Source organism: Sus scrofa, chromosome 7 (genome assembly GCF_054392235.1).
Source record: "Sus scrofa isolate SSC_HxYL_T2T_F1_AM1 chromosome 7, Sscrofa_HxYL_maternal_Yorkshire_Landrace_v2.0, whole genome shotgun sequence".
NCBI lineage: Eukaryota > Metazoa > Chordata > Mammalia > Artiodactyla > Suidae > Sus > Sus scrofa.
Window position 1 is genome coordinate 3,882,358 of NC_139389.1, and position 17,280 is coordinate 3,899,637.

At 49.1% G+C, this 17,280-nt stretch overlaps 1 protein-coding gene across 3 annotated transcripts in view; it reads right to left on the reverse strand.

The window, feature by feature from the left end:
- Positions 1-17,280, reverse strand: part of F13A1 (coagulation factor XIII A chain) — a 149,783-nt gene that overhangs the window by 98,168 nt on the left and 34,335 nt on the right. For all 3 annotated transcript variants that reach the window (XR_014809479.1, XM_001927630.8, XM_084967225.1), the window contains one exon: positions 3,986-4,237. Coding sequence is in view for 2 of the 3 variants with exons in the window: in XM_001927630.8 (XP_001927665.3) it covers positions 3,986-4,237 (252 nt within the window). In the remaining variant the exon portion in view is untranslated. The remainder of the gene's footprint in view (positions 1-3,985; positions 4,238-17,280) is intronic.

Genomic DNA, 17,280 nt, shown 5'->3' on the forward strand with positions numbered 1-17,280 from the left:
CTCAGGGATGGAAGGAACCCATGAAACACAGGCAAGCAATTCCTCAACAATTGGGTCTCTGTTCATTCCCTGCAAAAATGTGCTGCATTATATCACGGCTCAGGCCAGCTTGGGAAGTTTATTTGATTTGTGCTATTTCACCAGTTTTGCTGGCTCAGGACTTTTTTTTACTGTGCCTAAACATCTTCAGAAGAGAGACTATTATTCATGAAGCAATTCTACAAAGAAAATGGCAGATATTCTTTACTTAGCGCAAATCCTCAAAGGGAAACTGCCCTTGTTGGGATGCTTAATTTTTTTCTTTTTTTGCAGAGAAAACTTGTTTGATCTTTCAGCTATAGCAACCTGGTTTTTATTTATTTATTTATTTATGTTTAACGGCAGGGCTTTCCAGTGATGATTAGAACATTGTAGAAACTTCCCCAGCTGGCACCCACGTCCTATTTCTCTTATTACACAATACAGGACACCCATGGCTCTGCTTCTGAAAATGAAAGCATGTACGGAGTTCCCAATGTGGCTCAGTAGATTAAGGACCTGACAACTGTCCATGAGGATGCGGGCTCCATCCCTGGCCTCGCTCAGTGGGTTAAGGATCTGGCATTGTTGTGAGCTGTGTGATGCAGGCTGCAGATGCAGCTTGGATCTTGAGTTGCTGTGGCTGTGGCTATGGCTCTGGCCAACAGCTGCAGCTCCAATGCGACCCCTAGACCAGGAACTTCCATATGCTTCAGGTACGGCCCTAAAAAGGAAAAAAAAAAGCTAACCCAGACTACATCAGGCTATCCAGGTTGTAGCCCCAGCTTGTTTCCTGATTTTCTATATGACCTTGAAAACTGTATGTAATCCCACGGGATCTGTTTTTTTTTTTTCCCCCCCTCTTTAATTATGAGGCTAATAATCCTCTCCCTGCCTCTCGAAGTGCTGCTTATCCGTTCAATCCGCAAACATTCATGAGCCTTCACTCTGGGCCTGGCACCATGTTAGGCTGAATGAGAGCAGGCGTCCGCTTCCGGAAACACCGGACGCAGGAAGACATGGGCTTTGAGCATCCTTGGAAGACAGACACCACCACCCGCATAAGGAAAGATAAATGCCACGAACCGGCAGATGAATTCTGGATTAGACCTTCTAACCCCGTTCCAGAAACAGCTTTGGATCTTGAATCTGGGCTCCTCTAGATGCCACTGAAAACTGTGTTTACTGTGAGCTCTCTGGCTCCCTTCTGACTGCGTGTCACAGTGAATAAGGCTCACTTGGTACAAGAAGGATGAATGAGACTCTAACGATTTAGACACTTGCAGGAGTGATATATGCTATGCCATTCGATAGGCGGTTTGAATAAATAAAGGGCTTAAAATCTCCCCATAAGCTTTCGTCAAACCTCATGAAAATTCAGTTCGCCAGCTCTCTGACTGACTGTTCTTTACAAAGGGAACCCACCAACCTGCCCTTCCCACCTCCCCCACTAGGCCAGGTGCCCCCGCTAGATGTTCCGGCTGTGCCATGACTGACTTTAGTGATTTCAGCGTCGTGACTCATGTTTATTAGTAGCTCATCTGTGAAACCCTTGCCAGATGCTCTTTGAGGACAAAGACGGTCTTTTTCACGACCGTATTCCCAGGGCTTCAGCATCGACGCTCAAAATGTGTGAATGAAGAAATCATCCTGGTGCTCTAGCCGGGGGTGACTGTGTCGTCATGAGCGCTGGGCTGGTGACATACTCTGAATATCTGTGGATTGATGGATGGATGAATGCTCCAGCCTGAGGATGTACATTCTGGTCTGGGTTCAAAGGTCCCCAAGAGAAAGGGGTCCCTGTTCCCCCGGGAATAGCAGGCTGGCATATTCCTCCCTTCTTCTCTACGGAAGGGTCTCAAAGACCGTGTCTAATCACACAGCAAACAGTACAAGGACGGATGTCATAATAAACCGCAGCTTGGTCATATGTAATGACTATCTCCTAAAAGCATCCAGACATTGGAAACTTACTGGTTCCTTTGCACTAAATTTAATTGATTTCTTTCTTTAAAGGAAAAAGCGAATCTCCCATTGAATGAAAAGTTAGAAATACCCGATGCTAATTTCGTGTCAGATGCTGAGAGAGAGAAATCGACACACACAGGTACCCACAACCCACGTCCCCCACACACCATCCACCTTGACTTTGACTTTTCTCAGGACGGTAAGGTGTGCGGTAACGTTACAACTTTGCTGTGACGAGAGGGGGCAGAGAACTTGAAAAGCATGTTTTTGGAATCAGGAAATCAACGTGGCAAATGTTGAATAAATATTTAAGCCCATACCAGGCACTGTGTTAGGTGCCGAGACAAGGGAAAATCAGCCATGGGAGATGAAGTGGAAAACAAGGGGTTAAGAAAAGACAAACTGTGTGAAAATGCTCGAAGCCCCGTGATCCAACAGAGCAATCGAATCCTGCCCTGAGTCCTAAGCACAGGATGGGACGCTGAAATGTTTCCCTCTCGGGCACCAGGGCTGATCCTCCAGACTGGGACAGCTGGCATTTCTGCAGGGATGTACCGTCAACGCCTCACAGGTCCTGAGTGGTCGGAAAAATAAGATGACTTTGCAATAAACGCCCAACTCAGTCCTGCTGCCTCGGTGGGTCCAGCTGTCTCTCTAAGACCCAGAGAAGGGCCCCCTCCTGGAACGGGTCTGAAGCCTGGTTAAGCAGCGTTCAGTGAAGAAGCCGGCCAATCATTCCCCCATGTCCCCTCCCCATCCCCCTGCCGAGTCTGACTCCGACTCCAACTCCGACTCTGACTCCGAGATGAGGGGGGATAAATGGCCTGCGAATGCAGAGCGAGCCTGAAGGGCCCTCGGGAAGGCGGCGGACACTCGGCCAGCAAGCTGGCTTCCCATGCTCCCTCCTTGCTCTTGGTTCTCAGCAGACGACTTTGCTTGACGCCTGACTGAGGAAAAGCGAGTCACACGATGGGAACAATTTCCTGCTCCTGCCGCTGAGTCCAGAAAACCCGCCCTTCCTTCACAACCTCCTTGGCGCCCAGCACAGCGGGGGATGGACAGGCCCACCCGTCAAGGGCTTTTCACCCGTTCCCTGCATCCCACTCACTCGAGGATCTCCCTAAGTCAGTGACTCTCCACGTATCTTCCAGAAGCCATGGATAAGCCCTGAGGTCCTACTGTACAGCACAGGGAAACTATATCCAGTCTCTTGGGCTGGAACATGATGGGAGATAATATGAAAAAAAGAATGTATATCTACGTATGCCTAGGTCACTTCCCTGTACAGCAGCAATTGGCACAACCCTGTAAGTCAATGGTACGTGAATAAAAAAATAAAATAAAAATTGCATTTAAAAAAATCACCCACAGAGCTTTTGAAATCCCTAAAGCCCCGGTTGCAGCCCAGACCAATCAGAATGGGTGGGGAGACCACACTGTCTGCATCCTGATAGTTTTGAGAAGTCACGTTAAAGAAAGAAATAAATTTTGTTGGCAGAGCAAACACAGAGGTGATGCCACCAACATGGCACTATGCAGTTAACCGACTGTGCGGCGTTAGGGAATTCTCAGTTATGTCACCTGCAATAAATGCAAAGCAGCGTGAACGTCATATACACAGGTTATGTCCGCACCTACCCTGAGGACAAAGTTTGTGTCTTGTTAGGTATCAGTCACGGACAGCAGTGCAGGCAGGCAAGGGACACGTCTTCTAGCATCAATCTTCTATCCAACCCAAAAGAGAGGCCTCAGAAACCCATACACTGTTAGTTCGTAACCGATGGAAGACGCGGAAGAATTGAGACCCAGTTGATAGGACTTTGTCTATCAGGGACTGGGAAGGAATTCTGCCACCTAACGGCACTCGAGCACCCAGAGAAACTAGTCCATGGAAACACCAACCTAAGTCACAGGGAGTGACGCTCAGAGTGGAGGACGCTTTGAAAAAAGAGAGAGGTGCACTCCGTTGTCCCTGCGCGCGTGCCTGCCCGGCCCTCACCTTCACACCAAGGGTTGAAGAGGATGTACGTGTCTGTTTCGGGGTTCCGGCTGGTGCGGATCACGCCGTACGGGGTCCAGACGGCAACGTACATGCGGAACTTGCCCACGATGCAGTCTGGCGAGGGCTGGACGGACAGCCGCACCGACCTGTCCTCCGTCGTGATGACCTTGGCCCCCCACTTGCCTCTCTGCAGCTCGGAGACGATGGGCACTGGGATGTAGGTTCCTTTGTTCTCCTGGGGGTAGCGCCCTGCGGGAAGAGAGAGGAAACGCGCTGGGAGGAGACGGCCCAAACCATGTTCTAAAAATTCTTCTATGAAGCGCGTAGTTGACGTACAGCGTTGTGACAATCTCTGCTCCACAGCAGAGTGACCCAGTCACACGTGGCGAGGCATTCCCTTCCTTCTATTACCTTCCATCCTGCTCCATCCCAAGAGGCTGGATAGGGGTCCCTGTGCTGTACAGCAGGACCTCACTGCTTACCCATTCCAAACAGTAGTTTGCATCTACCAACCCCAACCATTTTTGCGCTCACACTGCCATCTCTATGGCTAGAAATGGGAAGTCACTCATTAGACTTGAAATCCTAAGGCTTGGTTTGAATTTCACTCTTGCTACCAACTTGCTGCATGATGGGAGTCAGTTTTCTTCTTGTCTTTGAACATGAGAACTGACTAGATGTGAAAAAAAAAAAAAGCAGCAGCACTTACAGAGATTTTTGTGGGGTGGTTAGTCAATACATTCAAATAAGATATAGAAATACTCAGCTCGGAGGCAAAACCAAAAACAGAGCTTAGAGGGTAACGCGAAGGCTTTGGTTCCCGACATCCTGCCCTCTAAAATTGCTTTCTTGGGGGCCTAAGGCAAATGTTTCTGTTTATTCTGAATACAATTTTTTTGTTTGTTATAGTACCTATAGTAGAATTACACTTATAGGTGGTCCATACGTATTTTCGTATTTAACCGAAATGGGCTTATTACCAATCTCACTGGTAATGCAGGTTATGTCCTGGGCAAGAATTCAGGCTGCAGAGGCAAATTTTCTAGGTTTGAATATTGGCCCTGCCACTCTGTTAACACTGCAACCTCTGGCCAACTACCAGAGGTTTGACTCTAATAAATCTCTATTTTCCTCTCTCTTTCTTCATCAGTAAATGAGAACAGTAATACCCAATGGTGAAATAAAATAATACGTGTTAAGATGCTTTACACACAATTTCTCATGCATAACTCATTTTTAGCTGCTATTTCAATAGCAAATTAAACATCGGGGCATTTTACCATATGTCCAGGCTATTCACACTTTATGTATAACTCTCAGGTTAAATCTTACTTCTCATTATTGCTGCCATTTTGGACCAAATTATTATTTCATGATATTGACCTCAACACACTATATTTTACCAATGGGTTCCTGAAAAATCAGTCTTTGCTGTGTATTGAAGGTCAACTTCACAGCATTCTTTAACTCTTTCGCTTACAGTTCAGTATGGAGTTTGGTTTACAGAATAGTCAAATGCATAGATCTTTTAAACTGGAGCAAATCTTTCACTTACAAACTTTCCCCAAATGTATTAGACATTCAGTTCTTGAAGAAAATGACAAGTCAGACTAATACGTCTGCAAATCATTTTGACTGTAAGCAAAAGAAACGTTAAGAATAAAACGTACTCACTTCAATTGTTTTTACACAAACCACGTAGCGGATTCTATGTGAAAATGAATAGAAACAGTTCTTCTTTTTGATCTCCCCAACTGCGGAGGTTTTTAGAGGACCCTTTGGCAGGTTTGATGTTGAAGACGGAGCATCTAAGGAGGCAACTGCATAAGTCGTCACTATGTACTTCTGTGAGATGCTTACTCTTAATGAAAATGAAGTTCAGAGCTCCCTGGTGGCTCAGTGGGTTAAGGACCTGGCACTGTCACTACTGTGGCTTGGGTCACTGCTGTGGCAGAGGTTCAACCCCTGGCCCGGGAACATCTGCATGCCATGGGCGTGGCCAAAAAATAAATTGATATCATGCAAGTCGGGGAGAAAGTAAGACTCCAGGGCTTTGCTATTATTAAGGGCATCGGTTTATCAAGACTCAGAATGAATATTATCATAACTCCAATAAAACCTGAAGATGGTTTTCGGCCGAGGTGTGACAGTGTCTGGGTGGTATTCCTGGGACTACATGGGGGCTCAGCCTTAGGGGAGCCTGAACGTAAATCCGCCTGCAAGAGCTGTTTGTTGAAAAGGCACCAACCACACCATCTACCCTAGCCTTCCCATACTTGCTCCTCTCTGGACATGTGCAAACGGGGGGAAGGGGTGGCCCTTTCTCTGCAAGCGCCATTGCTCTCTGGAGCCCCCATCAGTGTAGACTTCAAAAGCAGTCTTGCCATGGCCTTCTCCCATGGCCTATGGTCTGCAATGGTTCTGGTTCAATCCTTGGTCCTGGAACTTCCAAGTGCCATGTGTGGAACCAAACATTAAAAAAAATAAATAAATAAAAAAGCAATCTTGCCAGCTAAATGGGACCAGAAGTCATTAATTGCAGTGACTCCTGGCAGCTGTTGCCACCAAATACTAATGTGGATTTGGAGTACACAGTACTGTATTTTACCCGTTTGGCAAAACTAAGCTTTCAGAGATAAAAATCTATGTGATAATGACAGACTTAGACTTTTTTTTAAGGATGAAAGGAATTTTTAAATGACTTCCATAAGCAGGATCCTTGAGGAATAAGCAAAGAATTAGGAGAGTGAGGAGTTCCCGTCGTGGCTCAGTGGTTAAGGAACCTGACTAGGATCCATGAGGATGTGGGTTCGATCTCTGGCCTCCCTCAGAGAGTTAAGGATCCTGCATTGCTGTGCCTGAGGTGTAGGCCGGCAGCTGTAGCTCTGATTCAACCCCTATCCCGGGAACCTCCACATGCCATGGGTGCAGCCCTAAAAAGACAAAACAAAACAAAACAAACAAGAATTAGGAGAGTGTATCTGAAGACGTGTAGTCTGAACCTCCTGGGAATAACGAAGCCGATCACTAGTTTCCACTATGACACAAGTCATGATCTCAGAGACATAAGAAATTTTACCCAGCAAATTCAAATTAGACCAAAAAAAAAAAAAAAAAAGGTAAAGTAAAAAGGAGAGGCACGTTTATTCATGCTGGCTTTGAACCCAGTCACGACTCAAGCTAAAGACTAGTTAGTTTGTCTGAACCTTTTTTCTTTGTGCGGCAATATTGCCTGCTATGTGCTAGGCATTATTCTAAGTGCTAGAGACACAACAGCAAACAAAGCAGACTCCTGTGCTCCTAGAGTTTACAGCTTTGGGAAAAGCCACGCCTAGGCTGGGTATGATGTACCTGTTACCGCTTTATTCCTTACAACAACCGTGAGAGGGAAATCATTACCATCATCCTAATTTGACCAATTAGGAAACTAAGACGCGAGATGTCTGAGCAATTTGCGCAGGGTGATGCAATTAATGAAGAGTGGGCAGAGAATGGAACCCAGTCAGTCTCGCCTAAGAGCGGGGTGGGACTTCCCAGCTTGCCTAGCCGTGAAGGACCCAGCACTGTCACTGCCGTGGCATGGGTTCAATCCTCTGACCTGGGGGCTTCTGCATGCTGTGGATGCGGCCAAATAAATAAATAAATAAATAAAATGTAAAAAAAAAAATAAAAAAATAAAAAGAGCTGGGGAGTTTAACCTCTAGGTGCTAGGGCAGCTGTATACGCAGAAAATGCTTTGGGGTTGGTGAAAACGGTGATGAAATTCCTTTTTTATTTTTCGTCTTTTTAGGGCCACACCTGCAGCACTTGGAAGTTCCCAGGCTAGGGGTCGGATCGGAGCTGCAGCTGCTGGTCTACACCACAGCCACAGCAACACAGGCTCCGAGCCACATCTGTGACCTAAGCCACAGCCTGCGGCAATGCCCGATCTTTAACCCACTGAGTGAGGTCAGGGATTCAACCCAGATCATCCTGGATACGAGTCAGGTTCGTAACCCACTGAGCCACCAAGGGAACTCCCGTGATGAAATTCTGACTCTGCCATTAACCCTGGGTGCTACCCTGGGCGAATTTCTTGTCTGAACTTCCATGTCCTCGCCTCTGCGCGGTTCCGGAAATGGGGAGAAAATAGACTGTGTGATGGAATGAAAGCTTTATGCCTCCCTCACAGTAGGAGGTGACTCAGGAGACGTGGTTGTGTTTCAGACATACAGCTGCTGGGAAGGAAGAGGATTTTGCCCCCATCTGGGTTTAAGCCTGAAGGACGTGGGTGCGCAGGGAGAGCGGCTCGCCTTTGTTGCGGGAAGTCCTACGGCCAATGGGAGAGCACTTTGGTGGCTCGGACACCTGCTGTGTGATCCTGGAGAAGCACGCAACCTCTCTCACCTAAAACTTCATGTATTTAAAAAAAACTTTTTTGCTTTTTTAGGGCTGTGCCCACGGACTATGCAAGTTCCCAGGCTGGGGGTCAAATCGGAGCTCTAGCTACCAGCCTCCACCACAGCCACAGAATCATGGGATCCAAGAAGCATCTGTGACCTACACCACAGCGAGCAGCAACGGCAGACCCTCAACCCACCGAGCGAAGCCAGGGATGGAAACTGAGTCCTTGCGGATACTAGTCAGATTCGTTGTCGCTGAGCCACAACAGGAACTCCTAAAACCCCATGTGTTCTATAAAACGGGGATAACAGAGTCCTGGTTTGGGACGGGGAGGGCAGCTTGATAAATGGCAATTATTGTTACTTTGCCACTTTCTCAGACTTTTCTCACTCCTCTAAGGATTTCTGATTCCTCTGCTCCAGGAGCCGGAAGCCAGGATGGGCTCACTAATAGCCAGTCTAGATCTACTTACCAAGGCCAGTTTATTCCACATTCAAATGAACTGAGCTGCTACTTCTGTCAGGAAAACGTGTACAGCCTCTGCTCCCCGGCCCCTGCCCCTGCCCCCCAAAAGTGATGGCCTTCATTATTAACCAAAAACCTTAATGCGTCCAGAACTATCTCAGAAGAATCATCTAAAACTCGCCCCTCACTAATATCATCGGATTTTCTGACTCACCACCACCTCTGTCATCTCCATTCACGCCTTCGAGGAGGAGGTGGCAAACTTTAGGGTCCCTGGGGCCAAATGCAGCTTGCTGCGTGTTTGTGTAAATAGAGTTCTTTTAGAACACACTCATCTAATTACGCATTATTATGCTCCAAGGGCAGGTTGAGTAGCTGTGCCAGGGACCATATGGGCTGCAATGCCGGAAATATGTACTACCTGGCCCTTCCCGGAAAAGTCTGCCAACCTCTGCCTTAGAGGATTTTACATCTTATTTATTTAAGGGGCGATTTATTATAGATACTCAGTGTCCAAGCCTGGGGCCTAAGAAGAAAATACCATCACCCAGTTTCTCCTTCGAAGAGAAACAGGTCACCAAGCTAATAACAAACATGGACACGGCTCTTAGGTCAACATTTGGTTCCGTGAAACTCCTCCCTGGCTCAGAGGGCGTGGAAGACATCGGAAGGAGGTCGTACCTTCTGCGGATGCCACCAGACACAGCGAAAACGGTCAGCGTTACGACTGTCAAACTTGCTCAGCGCGGCCAAGGCAGTTCGCAAAGACAGATGGAAATAAAGTGAGGGGGAATGACGTTTTACTTCCTGGGGTCCCTGAGGGGGAATTTTTACAGATGACAGAGTGAGGTTCCACCAAGTCATCACACACCAGGCATCCGGGTAACGAGGCGGAGGCGGAAATGGGGCCTGGACCGGAGCCTCGGCGCTGGGAAGCCCGCTCTACCTCCCCCGCGTCATACGTCGCCATGGAGGATGCTGGAGGGAGGATGCTGGAGGGATGACGAAGATGAAAGGAGCCCGGAGAAGAATGGAGGTGGGGGGTCTGGAGGGCTGGGGGCAGAAGGACCATCAGGGAGGCATTGCCGTGGCTGCGGGATGTGTGCCATGGGGGTAGGAATCCAGGGGCTTCATCACTGGGGTGAGAAAGAAGACCCGGCAGAAAGGAGCCTCCCGGGAGGGTCTGGGCTGCAATGGGTTGGGACGGTTTCTAGGACGAGGTCAGTGACTGGAGGGAGAAGGGAGACGTGGAAGGAACTCTGTCCCCCGCTCAGGCTGGTGGCACCAGACCAGTGTGGAGGCAAAGCAGGAGCAGGGAGGGGTGGCTTTCACACCAAAGGGAGAAAAAAGAAGCCAGATTTGCAGCCCTCTGCACATGCCCTGTACGGAAAAGCCGATTATTAATGTGAGACCGGCCGCATCAATAGCACCTCGGGGTCTTGTCGGCTGCCTTGCTACACCATGTTTAATTCTGAATGTAATGATTCCAGTGACAGCGCTGGGGAAGAATTCCCCGTGATTGAATTGTGAGTCCAGCAGTTGTGACAGAGCAGTATTTCATTTCGCTAAACAGCCCTCTCACCTCCAGGAGGTGGCGTGTTTACGAGACCACCATCAGCCCAAACGCCGGAACACCCATCCATCCACAGCCGTGACTGCCCAACAGCTACCCTCGGCCGGATCCAGATGTGACATTCCGCCCCACGCACATGCTGGCGGAACGTGAATAACACCTGGACGGGCGTTTGGTTTTCCGAAATTGTGTAACTTTGGCAGTGAAAAATCTGAGCAAGAAAGACAGAAGCAGGCAATCTTAATATCCCAGAAAGGATTCTCGTTTTGCTTTTAATAATGTGGTCGTGGAAACTGAACTACGAACCACGAAGAGGGATGGGTACCAACTGCATCCTCTCACACAGAACTAAAACTGGTGTCATTCTCCCAAGGGATCTGGAAATTAACAGATGCTCTTAGCTGAAATGTTTGTTTTCATCTGTAAATCACGTTTGAGGCCACATGAACACTGCAAGGCAAAATGTGCTTGGACCATGCGCCAGATTCAAACGGCCCCGTTCCTCCTCTAACCTCAGTCTCTCCTCACACGGATCTGTGAACACAGACAGGTGCACCCACCTCAACAGCACCTCCCCCCCCCCCCCCGCCACCATGGCCTGGAATCATCGGAAAGAAGATGAAAATATTTAATTTTTTTAAGAGTTTATCCTTTACCAGTCCTGACTCAACAGGCTTGCGCTGTCTGCATGGCTTCTTCATATCTGTATCATTCACGTGGCGGGCAAGAGAAACCCACTTCCAGCTCAGACTCAGCCCCACATGACCTTGGGCAAAATCTGCTCCATCATTCATCCGACAGACCTGAGAACCCTCTGCATGCAAAGCCCTGCATAGGTACCACCCACAGATGAATGGGCTGCATTTTAAAAATCCGTGTTTTAGTAAGCAGATGGCTTGGACTAGTTTTACCTTAAAAACACAATGGGAGTTCCCACTGTGGGTCAGTGGGTGAAAGGACCCAACATTATCTCTGTGAGGATGTGGGTTTGATCCCTCGCTTCACTCAGTGGGTGAAGGATCCGGTGTGGCTGCACGCGGCAGTATAGGTGGCAGATATGGCTCGGATCCTGCATTGCTGTGGCTGAGGCGTAGGCCAGCAGCTGCAGCTCCAATCTGAGGCCCAGCCCAGGAACTTCCATTTCCGCAGGTGCATATGGAAAGAAAAGAAAAGAAAAAAAAAAAAGAACAACACCCCCCCAAACACAATGTCCTATGTGCTGATTAGGGTATTAGGGTTCCAAGTATTCAGGAAGACCCCTGATGAGCACAGACCCCTGATGTAGCGGTCACTGCAGCTGAATATGGAGCTAAGAGAATTATTCTGGCTTCACTTGGTTTGTAACCTAGAAGGTGGGAGGACAGCCTGGAGGAGGAGGGGTTCCTGTAACTGAAGAAGGCTCACCTGTCTGTCATGTTCCCTGATGCTCTGCAATGAAGAAGCAGGAGCCTCAGGACACCCCTAGTTCTCAGCTCTTGGGCACAGGGCCTGTCCGTCCAGGGGACAGTCTGTGCTCCACTCATGCAGTATTTAGTCATAACACTTCGGGGGTGGGGGTCAGAGTCTTAATTAACCACCAGGAAACCCCAAACAAAACTTGTTCTCCTTATTAACTTAGTGACTTGTCTTCCTAAACTGAAGACACTGTTTTATTGTCTTTGTAGCCCCACAGACTCTCACCATGCCTTGTGCTGGGTAAGTAAGATGTCAGTGGACTGAAGTGAGCTTTTTGCAGATTGGCCAGTCCCATCAAGACCATCACATAGGAGTTCCTGTTGTGGCTCAGCAGGTTAAGAACCCGACGTAGTGCCCATGGGGAAGTGGGTTCAATCCCTGGCCTTGCTCGCTGGGTTAAGGATTCGGCGTTGCTGCAAGCTACAGTGTAGGTCACAGATGTGGCTCAGATCTGGTGTGGTCGTGGCTGTGGCAGAGGCCTGCGGCTGCAGCTCCAATTTGACTTTTGTATGCCGCAAGCACGGCCACTGAAAAGCAAAAAGAACATCGCACAGACTTCAGAAGCCCTGAGAACGAGAGGCCTGTAGCAACCAGCTGTTACTTCCAGGCACCTTCAAAAGAAACAAAAATTTCTGGTTCCAAACTCTTTCCTTCAAGGGGTGTTTTCCATGCACATACAAACACATTTCAAGCTGAGCTGTGACCACCGACGTGCAGACCCGCCTTCGTACTGAATTCTCCTAAGAGGATCGCCCCTTAGGAGCTCGTGAATATGTCAGGTCTCCAGCTGGGAAGGTAAATTTCACGATGTGAATTCATTTTTCCATTTGATTCATTTGTTTTCCCCAAGACGCACCTTCCTGGTTCACAATAATCAATCTATTTCCGAACGGGCCCGGGAAGCGTTGCTGTGACAGTATGATGCATATGCCGCGGGGCTGGAAGCGTGTACAGCAGCCTCGCGAGGGGAAGCGGACCGTGTTTCACTGGCTCAGGATGGAGGCAGGGGCGCGGGGACCAGCATGCAACATGCCCCCCGAGTGACTTTCGGAAACATCACATCAGGTCACCGACTCCCGAAACAAACACCACCACCGAAAACGGAACAATCAAAAAAGGCACAGAAGCCTCGGGTGCTGACCGCTAAGAGGAGAGCAACACGGACGCTGCACAGCGAATTCTCTCCTTGGGGACCTCAGGAACCTACCCTTCCCGTTTACTCCCTTGCCAACGGGATGGATGTAGACACATATGACATGTGTCTGTATTTAAAGTAGTGTGGCTGTTTCCTAAAGGGAGAAAAGTTCCGGGCAGTGTTGATTCTGTGGCTCCGGCAAACTCGAGAGGGAAGGGGAAGCTCCTTGCGGCCAGGGACTGAGTTTTGTTTCACTTTGTCCATCTAGAGGATTGCATCAAGGTGGAACACAGTAGCTCGATAAATAGTTGGTAACGTGGTGGCGGCTATACTCTTTAAGGTGTCCTGCCTATCTCCCCTTTATTTCACTGTCAACCCTCCCAAGTCTCTTAAAATATGTTTTGGAGTAAAGGTGTGAGTCTGTGAAACCAATAGGAAAGCAGCCCTACGTGAGGCTCTTTGAGTGATTCGGAAAAAAATATTGAAGGCCACGCCCAAGGAGAGCCATGAGAATTACAAAGCGGAAGCCTTAGAGGACCCCAAGGAAAGAGCCTGGACAGAAGGAGACTAGGGCGTGGCCAGGAGCCCAGAGAGGAAGAAAGGGATAGGAGGTGAAATTCTGAGGAAGCATCAACAACATGGAGAAAAGGGCGTCTCTTCTTCCGGGAGATAAGACCGCAGGGCTCCTTCAACAACACGGACCACGTGTTAGACGTGCCCCCAGCATGCCAGGCTTTAGCTGGGATTACCAGCCCCAAGGAACAAAACGTGGCGGGGGGGAGTTCCCTTCGTGGCGCAGTGGTTAACGAATCCGACTAGGAACCATGAGGTTGCGGGTTCGATCCCTGCCCTTGCTCAGTGGGTCAAGGTTCCGGCGTTGCCGTGAGCTGTGGTGTAGGTCGCAGACGCGGCTCGGATCCTGCGTTGCTGTGGCTCTGGCGTAGGCTGGCAGCTACAGCTCCGATTTGACCCCTAGCCTGGGAACCTCCATATGCCGCGGGAGCGGCCCAAGAAATGGCAAAAAGACAAAAAAAAAAAAAAAAAAAAAAAAAAAAAAAAAAAAACGTGGCGGGGGATCCCGAGACATACATCATCACAGCTGTTGGGTGCCATGGAAACCCGGAGGAGGAACCGGCCAAAGATGCCACAGAGCCAAAGAGCATCGCTCAGAGGAGGTGGCCTCAGGATCTAACCTCCACGTGGACAGGGCAGGGAGGGACCTTCCCAGCAGAGGGAATAGGAAAGTGCGCGTTGTAAGGGGACCACGCGATGCCTGTGGCAGGAGAAGCAGCTGGTCTGGGCAGAATAAGCACCAGAGGGACCTTTAAAGCCATGCAGAGGCATCCAGGCTATATCCCTGGAGATGCGGGAGATGGGGCGGGAGCCACTGAGAAGCTTAAGAGAAGCCTGCTGAGATCTGCGCCTCAGAAAGACCTCTTTGGATGCAGGGTAGAGAACGATTTCCAGGGTGGGGGCGGAGAGTGGAGGGAAGCCAGTCAGAGGGCAGCTGAAGGACGTGGGTACCGCATCATCTCTCTCCCGGACTCTGGAGGAAGATGAGTGGAGGGATGAAGGGTCGGAGCAGGAAGGAGAAGCAGTACAGGCTTGGTCAGGTGTGAGAAGCCGGTTCTCAGGGAGAGGGTGGAGCCAAAGGTGACCCCAGGTAACGTCATTCTTTACCAAAGGGCTTTTAAGTGCCTACTAGGTGCCAGGCACTGTTTTGGATGCTGGGTACGCAGCCACGAGAGGAGCAGTTGTTCCCTGCAACCCTGAGACTCACGACCAAGCTGCAAGGCTGGGTGAGCCGCTGCTTTGAAAGGCATCTGCTCCGAAAGAGCAGGACCTGATGTGGTTCACTGCCACGGAGATTTACCCTGGGAAGCTAGGTTTTGTTTGTTTTCATCTTCCTTAACCCCAAAGCATGCGTTAACTCATTAGAGAGAAGACAGAATACCTGCAGTCTTTAAGAAAAAAATAATGGACATCGCATCTCTACGACGGAGGCGACATTGGGTGGAGAACGTAACGCTACCCTGTAGGTTTGTTCACGTCGCTGATCCAATTCCTAAGGACCAGGAGGTGGGGGAATCAGAGCACGTGGGTCGGAGTTCCAGGTTGTCTGCGGGGGAATAAGGACTACTGCTGGCACTTATCTCCTGTGCTGCGTGGCTGCTCTCAGACGCAATCCCGAGCCCCCCAGGACCCTCTCCTGGGTTCCACAGGAAGCCCCTTCCAGGCTCTGGTGCCCTGTGAATGGCTCTGGCCACCGGGCGGCTCTGGAGGCAGATGGGGAGGGGGCATGTTGGGTCTCTCTATTGCTCTCTGATTCTTGGTGGCTGAGTCTTCCTACTGGCTCTGGCTCTCAGGAGCAGCTCCGGGTTCTGGAGAGCCCTCCTCCCCTTCCATGGGCCTGTGTGCTGGCAGCTTTCTGACTCTGGAGTTGCCTCCTTCTGCCACCTGTTTGGCTTCTTCTTTATTCTCTCACCACTATAGCCAATTCCTGTGATTAAGCTTCCATTGCTTACAAAACCTACAGAGGGTCTAGTTTCCACCATGGACCCTGACCCTGTAAGGGCTCAGGTCTTGTCCTGATTCTTTATGTTGGCTGGAGGCATTATGTCTATTTAACATGTGGGGAAACTGGGGCTCAGAGAGCTTAACCAGCTCTGCATTACAGAGCTATCAAGCTGCAGAGCCATGATTTGAACCCAGGTCTGTTTGCTCAGTCCAGCGCTCATGTCTGGGGAAGCTAATCAACCTCTCCTGGTCTATTTTCCATCTGCAAACTGGAAATTATAAAAGGTGAGGATTAAATAACAACACATGAAGGGCATATCATGAACAGAACAAATTGTAATTATCATGGGTTTTATGGTATCTAATGGTTACAACAGCAAATAAAACGTGTTAAAACTATTTTATTTTAATTTCTGAGCATGACACTCTGGTGTCTCTTCAGGGCTTATAAATCTTCTGCCTTCTAATTTCCGAGTATGAAACAGAACGGGGCTGCCTGTGGGTCATGGCCCAGGGATTTGCTCCACAGGCGCTTACTGAGCACCACTTAAGTGCCAGGCACTGATCTAGGTACTGAAATCCAGCGATGTCTGCCCAGGTTCTTGAAGCACACAGCCCAGGGGCATAAACGACAATAAACAAATAAATACGTGTGATGAATGCTGAACAAAGATGAAAAAACAAAGCAACTTTGGGGGACAGAGAGTGGTGGGGGTGGTGCTAATTTGGAGTGACCAGAGCAGGACTCTCTGGTAAGGTGACATGGAGCAGAGACGGGAAAGCATAGAGGAGATGAGCTGTGCAAACACTGAGAAGAGCCCTGCGGTACGTGCAAAGGTCCTGGGGAAGCTTTGCTGGCATGCTCCCGGAAGTCCATGCACCTGGAGCAGAGAGGGCGCTGGAGAGAGCTGTGGGAGATGGGGCGACAGGGCCTGGAAATCAAGGATGGTCTTGCAGGTTCTTGTCAAGAGTTTGGAATTTATTCTTCTCTGCTTTTTGGTGGAGGAGCCTCGCCTTCAGCATGGGGAAGTTCCCAGGCCAGGGACTGAACCCGTGCCACAGTAGTAACAATGCCAGATCCTTAACCCACTGACCCACCAGGGAACTCCTATTCTTCTTGAGAAAAGAAATCACTAGAATAGAGACATGATCTGCCTTTTTTTTTTTTTTTTTTTTTCTCTTAAAGGGCCACATCTACAGCATATGGAAGTTCCCAGGCTAGGGGTCAAATTGGAGCTGCAGCTACACCACACCACAGCAACACCAGATCCAAGCCGAGTCTGTGACCTACACCACAGCTCACGGCAATGCCGGATCCTTAACCTACTGAGCGAGGCCAGGGATCGATCCCATGTCCTCATGGATACTAGATGGGTTCTTAATATGCTGAGCCACAACAGGAATTCCTCTGCCTCACATAATTTTAAAAAATCACTTTGCTTGCCGTGTAGAGACTGTGGGGGAGCAGTCTAGGCTGCTGTGAAGATCTCTTGACTTCCCAAGCTTTTTGATCATGAAAATCCTTCCCAGAGAAGACAAATTAGAGATAATGCTAAAATATTTACATCCCTGGGAAAGAGATTCGTTTGCTTAAATGCCTTACTCTGTGATATGAAAACTCATTACCGTACTCTTCCGAAAAACTGGTTTTCACGGCTGGGAGAGAAGCAGACACTGAAACAGGGAAACTTGCTCAGAAGAGATGGTGTGAAAAATGTGGCTGCTTGGTTTGTCTACACCATAGTTTTTTTCCTGGGAAACCTC